Genomic DNA, 18,634 nt, shown 5'->3' with positions numbered 1-18,634 from the left:
TTGAGGGCCACTCACGCTGGCTGCTGGCTACACATGGTAGCCCATGGCAACCCACTGCAGCAGGGGCTGCAGCCTACACTGTCGCCGGTGATTTACTGCAGCCCAGCTCCAGGTTGAGCTGTTGTTCAGCATCTTAGCTGTAGAGGGCAGTGTCACTACCCTTCATATATGGGATCTGAACCCGGGCCCTCTGGTGTTCCAAGCCAGTTCTTAACCAATGCGCCTCTTGGCTGGCCCTCATAATAATTTTTTTAAAAATACTTAATAGAAGAGAATTTAGTAATCTAATAAAGGTACCTATAAAAAACCTACAGGAAATGTCATACCTCATAGTAAAATCTTGAAAGCTCTCCCTTTGAGGTTGGGATCAAGATGACTGCTATTCAACTTTGTACTACAAGTCCTAACCAGTCCATTAGTAGAGAAAATAAAAGTTTTGGAAATGCATAATGTCTGATGAGGACAAAACCAAACTCTTATTATTTGCAAGTTATATAATTGTATATATAGACATTCCATAAGAATCTTCAGATAAACTACTAAATTTAAAAAGATAGACAATATATAAAAATTTCAAAGAAAAAAATGTTTAGTTAAAATGTCCATATAGCTAATAGATATATTCAATGCAATCCTTATCAAACTACCAATGACATTTTTCACAGAACTAGAATAATCCTAAAATTTATACAGAACCATAAAAAACCCTGAATAGCCACGGAAATCTTGAGAAATAAGAACAAAGTGGGAGGTATCACACTATCTGACATCAAATCATACTACCAGCCTATAGTAATCAAAACAGCATAGTATGGGCATAAAAACAGATACATAGATAAATGGAACAGAATAGAGAGCCCAGAAATAAATCCATGCCTATATGGTCAGTTAATCTATGACAATGGAAGCAAGAATTTACACTGGAATAAAGACAGTCTATTTAATAAATGGTGCTGGGAAAACTGGACAGATACATACAAAAAAATGAAACTGGACCACCTTCTTAAACCATATACAAGAATAAATTCAAAATGGATTAAAGATTTAAATGTAAGACCCGAAACCATAAAACTCCTAGAAGAAAATATAGGAAGTAAATTCACAGACATTACGCTTAGTAATACTTTTACTGATATATCCATTCGGGCAATGGAAGTAAAATATATATATATGTGTGTGTGTGTGTGTGTGTGTGTGTGTGTGTGCCGCGCGTGTGCGCATGTGTGTGTGTATGTGTGTGAGAGTACATCAAACTAAAAAGTTTTTTCACAGAAAAGGAAACCATCAACAAAACAAAAAGGAAGCCTACTGAATGGGAGAAGATATTTGCCAATGATATGTCTGGTAAGGGGTTAATATCCAAAATTTATAAAACACTCATACAACTCAACACCAAAAAAATAAACAACTCAATTAAAAAATGGGCAGAGGACACAAAGAGACATTTCTCTAAAGAGGACATATAGATGGCCAACAGGCATATGAAAAAATGCTCAACATCACTTATCATTAGAGAAATGCAAATTAAAATCACAATGAGGTACTACTTCACACCTGTCAGAATGGCTATCATCAATAAATCAACCAACCAAGTGCTGGCAGGAATGTGGAGAAAGGGAACCCTCATGCACTGTTGGTGGGATTGCAGATTGGTGCAGCCACTATAGAAAACAGTATAGAGGTACCTCAAAAAATTGAAAATGGATCTACCTTATGACCCAGCAATTCCACTCCTGAGTTTCTATCCAAAGGAATCCAAATCACTAATTCAAAAAATATATACACCCCTATGTTTATTGCAGCACTATTCACAATAGCCAAGATAAGGAAACAACCGAAATGCCCATGGATAGACTTTTGGATAAAGAAACTGTGGTATGTTTATACAATGGAGAATTATTTGGTCATAAAAAAGAATGAAATCCTACCATTTGCAACAGCATGGATGGACCTAGAGAATATTATGCCAAGTGAAATAAATCTGACTGACAAAGACAAATACCATATGATCTCACTTATATATATGTGGAATCTAAATAACAGGATAAATGAGCAAACAAAACAGAAATAGACTCAGAGATACAGAGAAAAAACTGACGGTTGCTAGATGTGGGGGATGGGGGAAAAGGTGAAGGGATTAGAAAGTGCAAATTGGAAGTCACAATATAGTCACAGGGACATGAAATAGAGTATAGGAAACATAATCAATGTTGTGAAAATTATATTGGGTGCCAAATGGGCACTGGACTTACCAGGGGGTCACTTCATAGACTGTGTAGATGGCTAACCATTTGAAGCTGAAGTAGAATAATACTGAATGTCAACTATAATTTTATATATATATGTATATATATATATATACATATATATATATATATATACACACACATATATATATAGTCACTGGATGTGGGGTGCAGCATAGGGAAGATAGTCATTGGCATTGTAACAGCTATATACGACATTAGAAGGGTAGCAGATTGGGGGGGGGTGTTACCACTTTGTGAGGGGTGTAAATGTCTATTACATTGCTTTGTACACCCGAAACTAATAAAAAAATAAAAATTGTAATTAGGAAAAAATTTAATGATTGATATTAATTTTATATAAAACAAGTTTTGTATTATATTATAGCCCAAAGTATAAAATAAATATCCATGAATCCATACTGATAAAAATAAAATGACTGAATAATAAGTGGGAGAGAAGAGACAAATCTCCCATGCAGAAGAATTCCAAATAAGTAATGTAGGCACTCCATTCTAAGGGAGAACATAACTCCCCAGTTCTTAAGAATGGACAGCATATAGTGTCTTCCTTCCAAACAGGATAGTATAGAAAGGGAGAGAAACAAGGTAGGAGACCAGACAAATACTACTTCAGCCTAGTGATCAAGGTCAACATCAATTATGATAAGTCATGTTGGTAATATGCACCCTTGATATCATGTGATGGAAACGGCACTTTACTTTTGTGATCCTTCTCCCAAAACTCAACTACCCAAGTCTAATCATGAGAATAAAATCAGATAAATTCCAACTTCTCAAAACTGGCAAGGTCGTCAAAAACAAGGAAAGTCTGAGAAACTGCCACAGCCAAGAGGAGCCTAAGGAGACATGACAACTAGATATAATGTGGTATCTTAGATGGATTCCTAGAATAGAAGAAGGACATTAAGTAAAAACTAAGGAAATCTGAATAAACTGTGGGGTTTAGTTAATAATGTATCAATATTGGCTTATTAATTATAACAAATGTTCCATACTAATGTAAGATGTTAATGAGAAAGGAGTTTGAGTGGGTGTGCATATAATATGGGAACTCTCTGTACTATCTGCTCAATTTTTCTGTAAATCTTAAACTGTTCAAAAAAACCAGTCTATTAATTATATAAATTAATTGTACTTTTGTATTCAAGTAACAAAAAGATGAAAAAAATTAAAACTACAATTTAATATAACATTAAAAGATATTAAGTACTGAAAATATATCTAACAAAAAATGTGCAAAACCTTACAGAGAAAATTATAAAATATTAACAGATATCAAAGAAGAGGTGAATAAATAAAATGTTTATTATGAATTGGAAGACTCTATATTGTAAATGTGCTCATTCTCTCCATTTTTAAATGCATTTCTAATAAAAATCTCAACAGATTTTTGTGGGATGTGAAAAACCGATTCTAAAATTTATGTAAGAAAAAGACAAATTTGGGCCGGCCAAGTGGCGTGTTGGTTAAGGGCTGGCTTGGGACGCCAGAGGGCCCCGGTTCAGATCCCACATATGAGGGCCAGTGACACTGCCCTCTACAGCTAAGATGCTGAACAACAGCTCAACCTGCAGCTGGCCTGCCGTGAGTCGCCGGCAACAGCATAGGCTGCAGTGGGTTGCCACAGGCTACCATGTGTAGCCAGCAGCCAGCATGAGCAGCCAGCAGCCACAGTGAGCGGCCATCCAGAAGCCGGCGACTGATCTGTCTTGCCCAGGAAGAGCACAATGATGGTGCCAACTTGGGCCAGTGAAGCAACGTCCTCCACAATTAGACTGAAGAACAAAAGGACAGCAATTTGTCTGTTCCCCTTCCCCCAATTCCCCAAAAAAAATCTTAAAAAAAAAAAAAAAGAAAAAGACAAATTCTCTAAACTTATTATCAATTTGATGCAATCTCAATCAAAATCCCAAAAAAATATTTTATGGAATATGATAAGCTAAGTATAAAATTTGTATGAAAATGCTAAAGGGCCAAGAACAAGCAAGAAACTTGATAGAGTGGGAGGACATGCTCTACCAGGTATCAACTTATTATTGTTATTACATTTAACCTGTTGAAATTAACTCAGTGTGTTACTGATACAAGGATAAAAAGGCCAGTGGAACAGAACTGAATGTTTTAAAACAGATCCACACATAGATAGACACTTGATATACGGTAAACGAGGCATTGCAGATCAGTGGGGAAAGGGGTAGTCTCTTCAATAAATACATAAGTGCTTACATATGTGGAAAAATAATTAAATTGGACCTCACACTATTCGCAAAAATAAAATTCCAAAAGGATTGAAAACCTGAACCTGAAAGGCAAAACTAAACAGCTTTCTAGGAAAGGATACAAGGGGAAAAAAAAATCTTGATGACCTTGTGTAAGAAAAATTTTCTTAAACAAGACACTATAAAATAAAAGATTGCTCTATTTGACTGTATTTAAATTAAGAACTTACAATAGACAAGATATGGAATCTACTAAGTATCCATCAATAGATGAATGGATAAAGAAGTGCTATATATATATATATATATATATATATATATATATATATATATATATACACACACACAATGGTATATTACTCAGTCATAAAAAAGAATGAAATCTTGCCATCTGCAACAATGGATGAACTTAGAGGGTATTACGCTAAGTGAAATAAGTCAGACAAAGAAAGACAAATACCATATGATTTCACTTATATGTGAAATCTAATAAAACAAAATAAATGAACAAACAAAACAGAAACAAAATCATCAATACAGAGAACATTTTGATGGTTGCCAGATGGGAGGGATGTTGGGAACATGGGTGAAAAGGGCGAAGGGATTAAGAAGTACAAATTGGTAATTATACAAATCATGGAGATGTAAAGTATAGCACAAGGAATATAGTTAATAATATTTCTACAACTATGTATGCCATCAGATAGGCACTAGATTTATCAGGGTGATCACTTCATAAGTTATATAAATGTTTAATCACTATGTTGTACACCTGAAACGAATATAATATTGTATGTCAAATGTAACTGAAAAATAAAAAATTATTTAAAAATAAATAAAACTAGTAACCTCTGTTCATCAAAAACACCAGTAAAATGTTAAATTACAGCATTAAGAAGGGATACTTATCAATAACATATTCAAAACTATTACACTGAATTATATACTTAAAATGGTTAAGATGGTAAATTTTGTTATATTTTACTTGCTACACATTTTTTTTATAAAACTATTACAAGTCAATAGGAAAAAGACATAACGACTGAAAAGAAAATTGGGCAAAAGACATGTACTGGCAGTTCACAGAACTCTAAATGATCAATATGCATATGAAAAGTGTTCAAATTCATCTGTTTTCAGGAAAATACAAATTAAAAATACAGTGACTGCCATCCAACAGAGTGGCAAAATGTTAAATATCTCATAATAGGAAGTAAGGGTAAAGATGTAAAATAATAGGACTGTTATACACTACTGATAGGAGTATAAAATTGGAAATGAGTTTTGCCTTAGCTACAAATAAGGTTGAAAATAAGTATATAACACCTGAAGAAACACATGAACATATGCACCAGGATACATGTACAGATATGCTCCCAGCAGCATGGCTACTAACAGCAAAATAGAAACAACTCAAATTTCAGAACAGAAAATTAAAATAATAAATATTGTATAGTTACAGAATATGGGTTACTAGACAGCAATGAAAATAAACTAAAGTTAAGGAACAACATTACTAACATAATGTTGACAAGATACAAAAGAATAGAAACAGTATAATTCTATTTATATAAAGATCAAAATGAGACAAACGTTAGCTATATTGATTGGACTGCATATTTAGATAATAAAACTATAAAGAAGAGCAAGGAAGTGATTAAAAATCAGGCTAGTGTTCACATCCAGTAAAAGACAGATTGTGATGCGCTTCTAGGACATTGGTAAGATTCTATTTCTTTCCCTGGGCAATAATTAATGGGTGTTTATAACATTTTAAATTGTACAATTTATTTTTATGCAATTTTTGTATGTGTTATGTTTCACATTTTTAAACAAAAAATTAGAATACAATATAGATGAATAGGTATATAACCTTGTTCTGAGGAAGGCATATGTATAATACTAAATGTAGAAACTATAAAAGAAAAAAAATTTAATCTATGTTGTTTAAAGATGCACATGTAGTTTGTGGAACTAAAAGAAAAAATAGGTATGATTACTGTAGAAAACAAGTGGAAACCTTTAGTGGGGGAAGGAGATAGTAGTTATGATCAGAAAGTCACACGCAGAGTACTTCTGGGTACTGGCAATAGCCTATTTCTTGACCTGGGTGGTGGCAACATAGGTGCTTACATTATTAACTATTTGTTTAACTATATGTTTTATATAGTTTTAATATGTTTATATTTCACAATGAAAAAAAACTATTTTAAAATACATATTGTAGATTAAAAAATACCTTGATCCTTAAAGCCAAGTCTTGAATTCCTATTGTCCGGGCTTTTTCCACATAAGATATCAGATCCATCATCTCTTCTGTTGTCTCAGGGACTTTTAATGCATGCTCTTTAATTGCTTCAAATTCACTGCAAATACTGACATAATATTTTGCTTTACTATATTTATGGTAATTAATGCTGTATCATGCTCAGTAAATGTGTTATTATGATTACTATAAAATAGGAACTGTGATATCCTAAAAATAATTGGTTAATTCACTAAGATATCTTAAAATATTTAAGCATAACATCTGATACAATTTAGCATACATCATACTTCTATAAAATTAAGGTAATATTTTCATGTAAAAATGACTTTATATATAATTTTTTTATTTTTATTTTTTACTGATCTCTTCAACTCTCTTGAATACACAAATAAGCAGTGTAACACAGACCATACATTGGATCAGGTAGCCCTAAATCTAAATCCTGCCTCAGCTGTTACTAGCTTTGTGAACTTAGGCAAATCTCTGAGTTTAATTTCCATATCTGTAAAGTGGTTATTAACATTCATCTTGGCAAACTGTTGTAATACAATAATGAATGTAAAAGAAGCAAGTACATACCATGCTCTCATTTACTAGTAACTATAATTGTTAGTATAATCATTAGTTTTATTATTATTATTAGTGCCTCTTGTGAAACATGGCAGTCTAACAGGTAAAAAGATCAAACCCCTGTACACAATTTTAAAAATCTATAATTCTCTTAGAGTATCTTATATATGTAAGTATAAACATCCTATAGCCACCCTTCAACTAAATATACATTTCATAGAACTTTTTCCCCTGTGCTTTGCAATATCTGTATTGTCATGCAGTTATAAGAAATATCAGGAAAACCTCATGCAAAAATAAAGTATAAAAGGCGTAAGTGGTTTTAAGAATAAATTTAGTTCATGTAGGTATTTTATTTCTATTGTATGGTAATCATACTTATTCATTAATTTAATACATAATTATCTACAATATGCTAAGCAAAGTTCTAAGAAACGGAGATATAGCAGCAAACAGATCAAGTCCCTTCCCTTATAAAGCTTACATTCAAGCTGAGAAACAAAAGCATATAAATACATAACACAATGTTAGGTAGTAAAAAATGCTGTGAAGAAAAATAAAGCAAGGTAAAGCAATAAAGGATGATGGAGTGTAGAGAAAGGGCCATTATTTTATATCGAGTGGCCAAGGAAGGCCTCTGTAGTGAGGTGATTTTCAAGGTAAAAAAACAGTAAGTCATACAAATATCAGGAAAAAAAGCTTCCAACAAGAAAAAATAGCAAGGACAAAAGCCTGAGGTAGCAATAAGCTTGGCATATTTTAGGAATGGCCAGCATGAATGTAGAGGACATAAAATGAAGTTGGACAGGTAGGCAGGTTTCAGATCACGTAGAGCTTGATAATTAATTCTTGATTATCAAAAATTTAGGAGGTATGTATTAATGTGGATAATGCAAAAAAGATGTATGATCCTACTGCGGGTGCTTTCTTCTGCTAGAGAAGAATCCGAGTGTTTTGGGGAAAGACTGCAGCAAAAGAAAAGGAGGCATAAAACAAAAAACAAAGAAAAGGAGGCAAACCTAATGAGAGCACAGTAGCCCAAGCAGATTAAACCAAACTGAGAAGTAAGCAAATTGCTCTTTAATGATTATTAATTTAATAAATTGTACTTAGTGACACACATTTCCTCCTTTTCATGTTACCTATCTCAAATATGGAATTAAAATAGTAAGGAATTAAAGAATGCACTAGGTAGAGGAAAGTTTTCAACTGTTCTTATGTCATGGGTTTATAATAAGATATAATTATTTTACAGGAATGGAATTTTTCAGAAAAGGCACAGATACGATAAAAATAAATACCAAAAAAAGTAATGTTAAACATAAATCATTTTTAGAATAACTATGGCATTGTCATTATGCAACAGGATTGTTAGAAATGGATAATCTAATACTTCAGCATCTTTGATATCTTTTTTTTTGTTTTTAGATTTTATTGGGGAATTGGGGAAGGGGAACAGACAAGTTGCTGTCCTTTTATTCTTCAGTGTAGTTGTAGAGGGTGTCGCTTCACTGGCCCATGTTGGTATTATCATTGTGCTCTTCCCAGGTGAGGCAGTCGCTCACCGGCCACTGAATGGTCGCTCACGGCCACTCACGCCGGCTGCCAGCCGCTCACGGCAGCCAGCTCCAGGTCGAGCTGTTGTTCACTATCTTAGCTGTAGAGGGTGCAGTGTCACTGGCCCTAATGTGGGATCCGAACCAGTGTCACTGGCCCTAATGTGGGATCTGAACCGGGGCTCTGATGCTCAGAGCTGACGTCCCAAGCCAACTCTTAACCAAAGCGCCACTCAGCCAGCCCTGCATCTTTGATATCTTTTGTGCAGTATACTTTTGTATGAAGTGTGTATGATAAATACTTGACTTCCTGACAGTTATGTTTTTCATTCATTTAAAAATATTTATTGATGTGAGAGCTCCCTTTATTGGGTGCTTATTCTATAAAGCATGGTGCTAGATGCATTACAAATATTATCTGGATCCTAACATTAGTTGTTCATGGAGGGTATTTTTTCATAGCTGGCAAAGCAGAAAACTGAGGCTCTGTGAAATTAACTTGCGTAGAGTCATGAAACTCATTCCTGGAAAAGCCAGGATTCAAATGCAGGTCCTTCTGATTCCAAAGCACATAATTTTCTTACATTGCTTCTGGGAAAATAAACATAATAGCTAACATTTATTGAGTACCATGTTCTGGGCACTGTTAGGGTGCTTCATACGAGTATATACATATTACTTTTAATCTTTACAAAAGTTACAAACTAAGATTCCTTTAGGGTTAGGCAGGTAACAAATGAGTTAGATGAGTTGGATGATGAGTTGCTTAAGCACTGGGTAAACCACACCAGAGGGCACATTCCTTGTTAAAAAGGAAAACTGCTTCTCAGCTCCATTTACCATTGCAGGTCCAACCCAGCAAGGCATGGTCTTGCCACTTTTCAAGAAAAGTAAGAGATGTGTGTGTGTGTGTGTGTGTGTGTGTGTGTGTGTGTGTGTGTGTAATCTTCTAATGTTAAAATGTTGACAGCATATTCAAAATTTGTTTAAATAAAATGCAGTGTGAGACAAGTAAAGCACATTGGCATACTACATTCAGCTAGCAGACCACAAGTTGATTAATCCAATTTTATAGCCAACCTGCAAAGTATTCTGTCTCCATTTTACAGATGAGAAAAATAAGCCAGGTGATGCAACACGTAAATATTGGGGTCAGAAATAATTGCAGATATTCCCAATATTAACGAAAATCTACAGTCTGTCCATTTTCATGCAACCTGTATCCAAACAGTGGTTTATTTCAATTTCTTCTTCTTCTTTTTAAATCCTGGGTTGCCTCAAAACTAGCCTCAAATAGTATTAAACAAAATAGAAACCAGACCAACAGGACTACAAAGGAACCTCCTTAGGCAGCAACAATGGATAAAAAGTTGTAAGTATTATATTTTAATCTTTTCCTTTTAAACAAGAGTTATTACTAGCAAAATATTTCTTTTAGCTCTATAATTCTAAGTTTAGCAACTAATTGTACTTACCATTCATTTTCTTTTCTATGTTTTGAAGCTATGTCATTTAATAATATGTTTGTAAAGGCTCTTGCTTTGTTTGTTAGGCCTGTCTTCAAATCTTCACAATCCAAATGCACCATAGGGTAATGAACCCACTGAGGCAAAAGCATTATTTCTGAGGCAAGACTGAGAAATTTTCCTATAAACTTTAAAAAAAGGTTTAGAATTTTTAAATTCATCAATGATTTTATAGTACTGTATTATGATAAAGTTATTAATTACATAATATAAATGCAAACTCATTTCTTTTTGCTAAGTGACTAAAATTTTTCCCTTTGTTGCATAAATCTTTTTTTCATCTCTCCTTTCACTAAGGATTTTGCCAATCTACCAGTAAATATCTAATACGGTGCCATTATAGCATCAATCTCTGTACATTTCAGAAGGTGAAATTTCCCTCAGTAACTATAAACACACACACACACACACACACAACCTATCCCCAAAGTCAACTCATCTCTGTTTAGAAACAAATCTATATCATGTTGCAATTTACGTAGCCAACAAAATACTTGCTTGTGTTATTACTAATGCCTCACTGAAGGTTCTAATCAAATCTTTAGAAAATGAAATATAAGAAACTTCTTGGTTTTGGTCAAAATAATCCAGGAAAGAAACACTGTATTCTGCCATTACCAAGATCTAAAATATTGACATTTATACAACTTCTTAATACCCAACACTGGGATAATTTCTTTAAATTAAATAAAGTAGCAAACCTCAAAAGTTACACTTCATTTTGTGAAAGTGAAACATACCTACCAACTTAGGGCAACTTTGACTTAATTTCATAATACATCTTTAGGGTTGCCTTTAGACCTTCTTACTCACCCCATCTCCACCCTCCATCAAAATGCCCATTTCTTTTATTTTTCCTTAAGGAGACTTTTCCCTTTACGTACTTTCCTCTCTCTCAAGACTACTCTATTTTCCCACAGTCTCCAGTTTTCAATGTTTAAGGGAGCCAAAGATATTAATTAATTCAAAGACTACATTGAGTGCCTGCTTGGTTCTGGTTGGAAATATACCAAATAGAGAGTAGATAGAACTTATGGTACTAGAAAAGGGAGGATAGATGTTTTCTTACTCTCAAGTACCATCATCCAGTTTTTCTGTGATGTAATTAACAGATACAGAAAAGAAAATGGGCTGGATCAAAGAAAATATGGCACACTGGAAACAACACAAATGCCATTTACAGTAGAAAGGGTGGCATATTAATACAAGGGAATGTTATGCTATAACAAACTATAACTATACGGAGGAACTTCACGATGAGTGAAAAAAGAAAAAACAAAAGAATACATATGATATCTTCCATATAAACTTACCAAGGATAATGGATAAAACTAAACTATATTATCTAAGGATGCATACATAGGTGGTAAAACTATAAAGAATAGCAAGAAATATTAGGATAATAGTTACCAATAAATAAGAGAGAAGGTTATTGTTGGGGAAAGGCAGATGGGTGGCTTCCAGAGTGCTGCAAAGTTCTAATTATTAATCTAGGTAGCTGTTAGGTTATAATGACCTATAAATCTACACCCATATGCTTTACATGCTTTTCTATATTGTGCTATATTTCACAATATATTACACTTTTTAATGGAATATTTTAAACATATGAAAGTTGGCAAAATGTACCCATCATCCATCCAGCTTCAACACTTATGAAATCATGACCAATCTTTTTTTCTCTATTCCCCTATCCTCTCTTCTGTCCTGTTTTATTTTACACAAATCCCAAGAATCATATCATTTCATCTATATACATGTAATAGTTCATAATTGTTTTATTTCTCCCAAACAGGTATACTAACCACAATTACAGTATATAAACAATTGACAAAGAACTGCAGGACTGGATTAACTATGCCTAAAAGTCAATTTTTAAGCAGTTACATAAACCATCCAAAAATTATAATATTCTAGAAACTTTCACAGAAAATACTAGACCTAAAGGAAGAATCACAGTGAAACCCAATAAAACACATGTTCAGCTTAGAGATTTAAAGGTTATAGATAGTACAAGTTATGGACAAGACCACAAAAAATTTAGCTGTTGGCTCACACATTTACTGTGCCTATTTTCTGCACAGCATTATATTGAAATGTATGGTAAAATATAAATTAAAGAGAATATACTATATTTGGTTTTGTGACAGTAATAATGCATGTATGAATTCATAATATAGTTTTATAAGCACATAAAAATAAAATAAGGTAAAAGTATGCATATTAGAAGAATATATAATCATCTCAATAGATGCAGAAAAAGCATTTAGTAAAATTCAACATTCTTTCACAGTAATAACACTTAACAAACTAGGAATAGAAGATAATGTCTTCAACTTGATAAGGAGTATCTATGAAAAAAATCTACAACTAACATTACACTTAGTGCTTTACAAAACTAATGCTTTCCCTCTAAGATTTAGAGCAAAATAAAGATATCCACTCTCACCACTTCTACTCAACATTGTCCCAGCCAGGGAATTTAGGCAAGATAAATATATAAAAGATATCCATATTGAAAAGGAAGAAGTAATACAATCTCTATTTACAAATGATATTATATTGTATATAGAAAATGCTAAGCAATATGTACACATATATACATAAAAGTGAGAATTATACAAGTTCAGCAAGGTTGCAAGATATAAGACCAATATACAGAAATAAATTGTATTTCTAGACATTAACAGTGAGCAATCCAAAAATAAAGTCATTCCACTTATAGTATCTTCAAATTTTAAAATATTTCGAAATTAGGGTTCCAGTCAAGATGGCATAGTAGATAAATGCTGTGCTTCCCTTCTCTCATGACCACATCAAAATTATAACTAAACTACAGAGCAACCATCATTGAGAATCACCTGAAATCTTGCTGAACCGAAGCCCTACAACTAAGAACATATAGAAGAAGCCTCCTCGAGGCTGGTAGGAGGGGCAACGACGCACTCGCTGTGTCTCCCACCTGCGTGTGACCATTATAAGTCAGGAGGGATATCTCAGCTGCAGATGTCCCTCCCAGAGGAGCGAAGGACTCCAGCCCTGACCCAGCCCAGGGTTCTAGTGCTGAGGAGAGAAGTCCTCATAATTTCTGGTTGTGAAAACAAGCGGAGATTGTGGCTGAGTGAGATGGAGGGCAGCTACATTCCCAGGCACTCCTCTTAAAGGGACTGCACATGGACTTACTCACTGACAGAGTCACTGGCTCTGAGCTCCACTGCTGGGGAGGCAGCTGGACAGGGAGCAGGGACATATGGTTGGGGACTGAGTTGTCTGGCTTTGGGCTGGGGCTGGAGGGGCAGCTTTCTCCCAGAGGGAGAAGTTAGAGGAGGCCATTGTATCCTTGTTGAGCCCTCCCCCTCCCCAGCCTACAGATGTAGGCAGCTGCCATATCTGAGTCTCCCTCAAGCTGGCTAATGCCATTCATTTGCCACCCACTGGTGAATCAAGACTCCACCCCACCCAACTTGAAAGACATGATTACAAAAATAAAAACTCAAGGCACATACTGGGAGAAAATATTTGCAAAATGTATTTCAGATAAAAGACTTTTATCCAAAATATATAAAGACCTCTTAAAACTCAATTATAAGAATTTTTATAATAATATAGCCCAATAAAATAAATCTATTATTATCTAATGATATTAATAGAAAACCCCAATTTAAAATGTGCAAATTATTAGGACATCTTATTTTTAAAAAGACAACAGATGGAAAATAACAAATTAAAATATGTTCAACATCATTAGTCATTAGGTAAATGCAAATTAAAAACCTCCAAAACAAAGTACAAACTCTTGAGTAAAAACTCTTTTCCCATGTAGTTTCAATTTACATTTCCAACTTCATGTTCTAAATCCACCTATAAATATCTATTCAAAGCCTAGCTTACTTTTCACTTCTTCAAGGAACTTTCACCAATTTCCCAAAACAAAAACAATCATTCCCTCTTCTAAGCTTCCACAACACTTCACCCATCTCTCTATTCTAGTACTTATCTCAATATATTATAGTTATTTCTATGTCTGGCTTCCAGGCCACATATAAGCTCCTGAAAGCAATGTTAATATATTATTGATTTTTGCATCACAAAAATCTTGCTAGATGTCTGAATGTGATAAAGAAATATTTGTTGAATCAATGAATGAGTACATGAATGACTACAGAAATTATAATGGGAACCTATAAGTTTACTAAAATGAAATTTTGAATAAGAAATTCTATTAACTTTAATTGAAGTATTTATTTTCCAGAAAAACATAATTTAAAAAAGAAATTCAAAAGGCATTAATGAAAAACAGAATTACCACTTACCTCTGTGTATTCATCAAAAGTATGATCTTCTGCCTGAAAAGTCTCTATGAGCTCAGCTGCAGTCCCATCAAAGAGCCAATTATATTTTTCAACTGAAAATTAATAATCTAATTTAAATCTCAAAAATACCCTTTTAAAAAATCAAGTGCTTTTTTATATGGTTATCAAATGGAGTGCTTATTCAATTAAATATTATTATTAATCAAGTATTAACATACATTAAAAGGAATAGCTAGAATAAAATAAAATAGACTTAAGCAAACCAGGTTAAACAGAGATATTTTAAAATAAAGATAATAGGGCATGTAATGATCTTTAAATAACTTAAGAGGTACAAATAAGCCAGCTAATTAGAGATTTTGGGTAAAAGAATGTCAAATAATAACTATCTATTCTGATCCCACACACACTTGAGAAGACCATAAAATTGAGCTTTCGGCTCTACAAAACTATTCCTAGAAATTATGTTGCTTTCACCCTCGATTTAGCTTTCTCCTTATTCCAACATCTCTTCTTTCTACCTTTTTTTAATTTTAATTTTTTTGTAAATTTTTATTGGGTGTGTTTTTCCAGGACCCATCAGCTCCAAGTCAAATAGTTTTTTAATCTAGTTGTGGAGGGCACAACTCAGTGACCCATGTGGGGATCAAACTGGCAAACTTGGTGTTATGAGCACTGTGTTCTAACCAACTGAGCTAACTGGCCACCCTTTTGACTTTATCACCCTGCTCCATTTAATATTCACTCTTTGGACTGGACAACAGAATTCATGTTTCTTTGGTTTGATCCTTGATTCTGTCAAAAAGCCATGTCTACGTTCACTTCTGGCTCTCCCTGCTTTTTCATGAAACCCCTGGCAACGAAATATCTCACCAAATTCTAGTAAAATAAAATCTCATTCTTTTATGATAAAAAACATATAATATTATACGTCATATTTACCATATGCCTCATAATGGTTTTTTGCACTTTCTAAGTTACGGTGTATTGCCATTTTCAGCGAATTTAGAGCCCACTGTAACACGTGTTCGGGAAGTTGTGTGTCAAGATTTACAGGTGTTGAAGTTCCTGATAGCCAAGAGGATACTGTTTGGATATTCTAACATAAATAAAAATTACAATTTATAAAATAAATATCCGCAATTGGTCTATATGTAGATCTTGCACTATATTTTTTAATATTCTTTTCAGAGTTCAGTGGCCCAAGAAAAGATAACTTGATGCAAAATAATGATTTAAAGTTATATACTTAATAATCTAATATAAAACTTAAGTTGGGTTAGTTTTCTATCATTGAATAAATATTTATTGAGTAACAATAATGTCGAAGTGATTATACTAGAAAGTTCTAAAAAGAACATACACAACTTGGATCTTGTATTTAAGAAGCTCATAACTCAGTAGGGAAGATGAGACATGCACAAAAATATCATAACTACAATAAAACTTCTAAGAGGAAGACGTCATCTTCAGCCAGGAGACTTTCTCAAAGAAAAAGCACTTTTTAATATAAAATAACTTTGAGGATGGAAATGAAACAAAGAGTTATAACATTTTATGTACATAAGTACTTTATAGAGCTTCAACTCAATTTAAAATTCTGAAAAAGAGCCATATAAAGAAATCAAATGGATAAGGATGAAATACCTGTAGAGCTTCAGCTATTCTCTCTACCAAACCCAAAACAACATCTTCCAAGTCTTGAAAGGTAGGATAAAATTCCATTTTATCATCATCTAATGTCAATTCCATCTTAAATATTGGCAGCCCTTGTTGATCTTCTTGGTGAAAGAGTTTAACAAATCCTTCTACAGTCCTCTTTAAGAGATCCTTTAGCTGCATGATATCATAAATTACTATTACTTTAGAAAGTACAAATTCAACCTTTAACTAAAATCAGTGAACTTATTGTCTATAATTAAGTAATTCTATCAATCCAATTAGTCTTGAAAAATATCTTTAACACAATGTGCTCTTAATAAATGTAGTCTAAAACAATAAATAGAACAATATATGCAAACTTTAATTGTTTTATAGAATATGAACAATCTTAAAATAGCAACTCAGAATCTTCCACATTCTTTAGTAATTTTCTCCCTGGTACACAAACATTCCAAAAGAAAAAATAACATAATGAAGACTGAGGGGAGGGGAAGCCTGACACCTGAAGGTGTGTGTGTCATGGGGTTACATGCACATGGGGTGAGGGACAGTGGTATGTTAGAGATAGCTTCTGTTATGTCACAAGAGCCAACTGTTAAATATTCAAAAATTTTGTGAGACTTCCAGTAAGATGGCAGAATGGACAGATGCTGTGCCAACTGCCTCCCAGGATCCCACCAAAATTACAAATAATTTACAAGATATTCAACCTCGGAAGCTCCCTGGACACTAGATGAACAGAACCTCTGGGCGAGGGACTTAAAGAGGAGGCCACGTTGAGTCTGGTGGGAGGGGCGGCGATGGGGGAAGGCGAACCCTGGGAGGGATACCTCAGAGGTGGGGAGGCTTCTCCGGTTGGGGGAGGGACCCTCTGGCCCCACACCGTGCTCATCAGCCCAGAGTTACTTTACCGGGAGGAAGAGTTCTATGATAGCTGGAAGTAGAAAATAGTGAGGACTCTCTTTGCTCAACTCGGTGAGGCTGGGGGAGGCTGGAGAGCCAGTGGGGCCGGAAAACCGACGCAATCACTGGTGAGCACTCGCCCGGGTCCTGGTGGAGGGAGTAGCTTTGTAAGCGGGGCCCAGGAGCCTGCGGGAAGGACTGAACTGAGTGCCTTTGGCACGGGAGCCGGCGGTTTTTGGGACCATTGTTCCCCTGGTGTGGATCTTGCACATGAGTAGTGCGTAGGAGGCGCCATTTTTTCAGGGCTGGGCCCTCCCACAGAGGCTCAGGTCTGGGATTGCATTGGTCTGTTGGAATACGTGCAGGATTGCATGCGTGCGCACGCATGCGGCCTTGGATCCCCATCCTCCACACTGCTTGTGCTGCATAGCCAGGGAAACACCGGGCAGGCGCACTCTGACTCCAACAGACTGCTTATTGAGACCTACATATGAGGGCCAGTGACACTATCCTCTACAGCTAAGATGCTGAACAACAGCTCAACCTGGAGCTGGGCTGCCCATGAGTAGCCAGCGTCAGCGTAGGCTACAGCCCCTGCTGCAGTGGGTTGCCATGGGCTACCGTGTGTAGCCAGCAGCCAACATGAGTGGCCAGCAGCCACTGTGAGCGGCCATCCAGAAGCTGGCAACTGATCTGCCTCGCCCTGAAAAAGCACAATGATGGTGGCAATTTGAGCCAGTGAAACAACATCCTCCACAACTAGACTGAAGAACGAAAGGATAGCAACTTGTCTGTTCCCCTTCCCCCAATTCCCCGATAAAAATCTTAAAAAAAAAAAAAAGACGTAGAGTGGCTGAGTGGATAAGAAAACAGGATCCATGCATATGCTGTTTACAAGAGACTCATCTCAGATCAAAAGACACACACAGACTGAAAGTAAAGGGATGAAATAAGATATTTCACGCAAATGGAAATGAGAAAAAAACGAGTAGCAATACTTATTTCAGACAAAATAGACTTTAAAATGAAGACTACAATAAATGACAAAGAAGGACACTACATAATAATAAAAGGATCGATTCAACAAGAGAACATAACCCTAGTAAAATCTATGCACCCAACATATAGGAGCTCCTAAATATATAAAACAGATTTTGACAGACATAAAGACAGAGATCAACAGCAACACTATCATAGTAGGGGACTTCAACACCCCGTTGTCACCAATGGACATATCCTCCAGACAGAAAATCAACACAGAAACAGTGGCCTTAAATGACACTTTAGACCAGCTGGATTTAATTGATATTTTTAGAGCATTTCACCCCAAAGCAACAGAATATACA

General features: G+C 34.9%; 1 protein-coding gene across 1 annotated transcript in view; it reads right to left on the bottom strand.

Annotated features, from left to right (window-relative positions):
* DNAH12 (dynein axonemal heavy chain 12) overlaps positions 1-18,634 on the bottom strand; it is a 133,231-nt gene that overhangs the window by 84,744 nt on the left and 29,853 nt on the right. The window contains exons 9-13 of the mRNA XM_019652775.1: positions 16,371-16,559; positions 15,666-15,822; positions 14,724-14,815; positions 10,360-10,538; positions 6,729-6,864 (exon numbers count right to left, since the gene is read on the bottom strand). Of these exons, the coding sequence (XP_019508320.1) occupies positions 6,729-6,864; positions 10,360-10,538; positions 14,724-14,815; positions 15,666-15,822; positions 16,371-16,559 (753 nt within the window). The remainder of the gene's footprint in view (positions 1-6,728; positions 6,865-10,359; positions 10,539-14,723; positions 14,816-15,665; positions 15,823-16,370; positions 16,560-18,634) is intronic.

The sequence above is a fragment of the Hipposideros armiger genome, unplaced genomic scaffold (assembly GCF_001890085.2).
Source record: "Hipposideros armiger isolate ML-2016 unplaced genomic scaffold, ASM189008v1 scaffold_187, whole genome shotgun sequence".
Lineage (NCBI taxonomy): Eukaryota > Metazoa > Chordata > Mammalia > Chiroptera > Hipposideridae > Hipposideros > Hipposideros armiger.
Note: the sequence above shows the minus strand (reverse complement) of the source record. Positions and strands in the feature narration are given on the sequence as shown.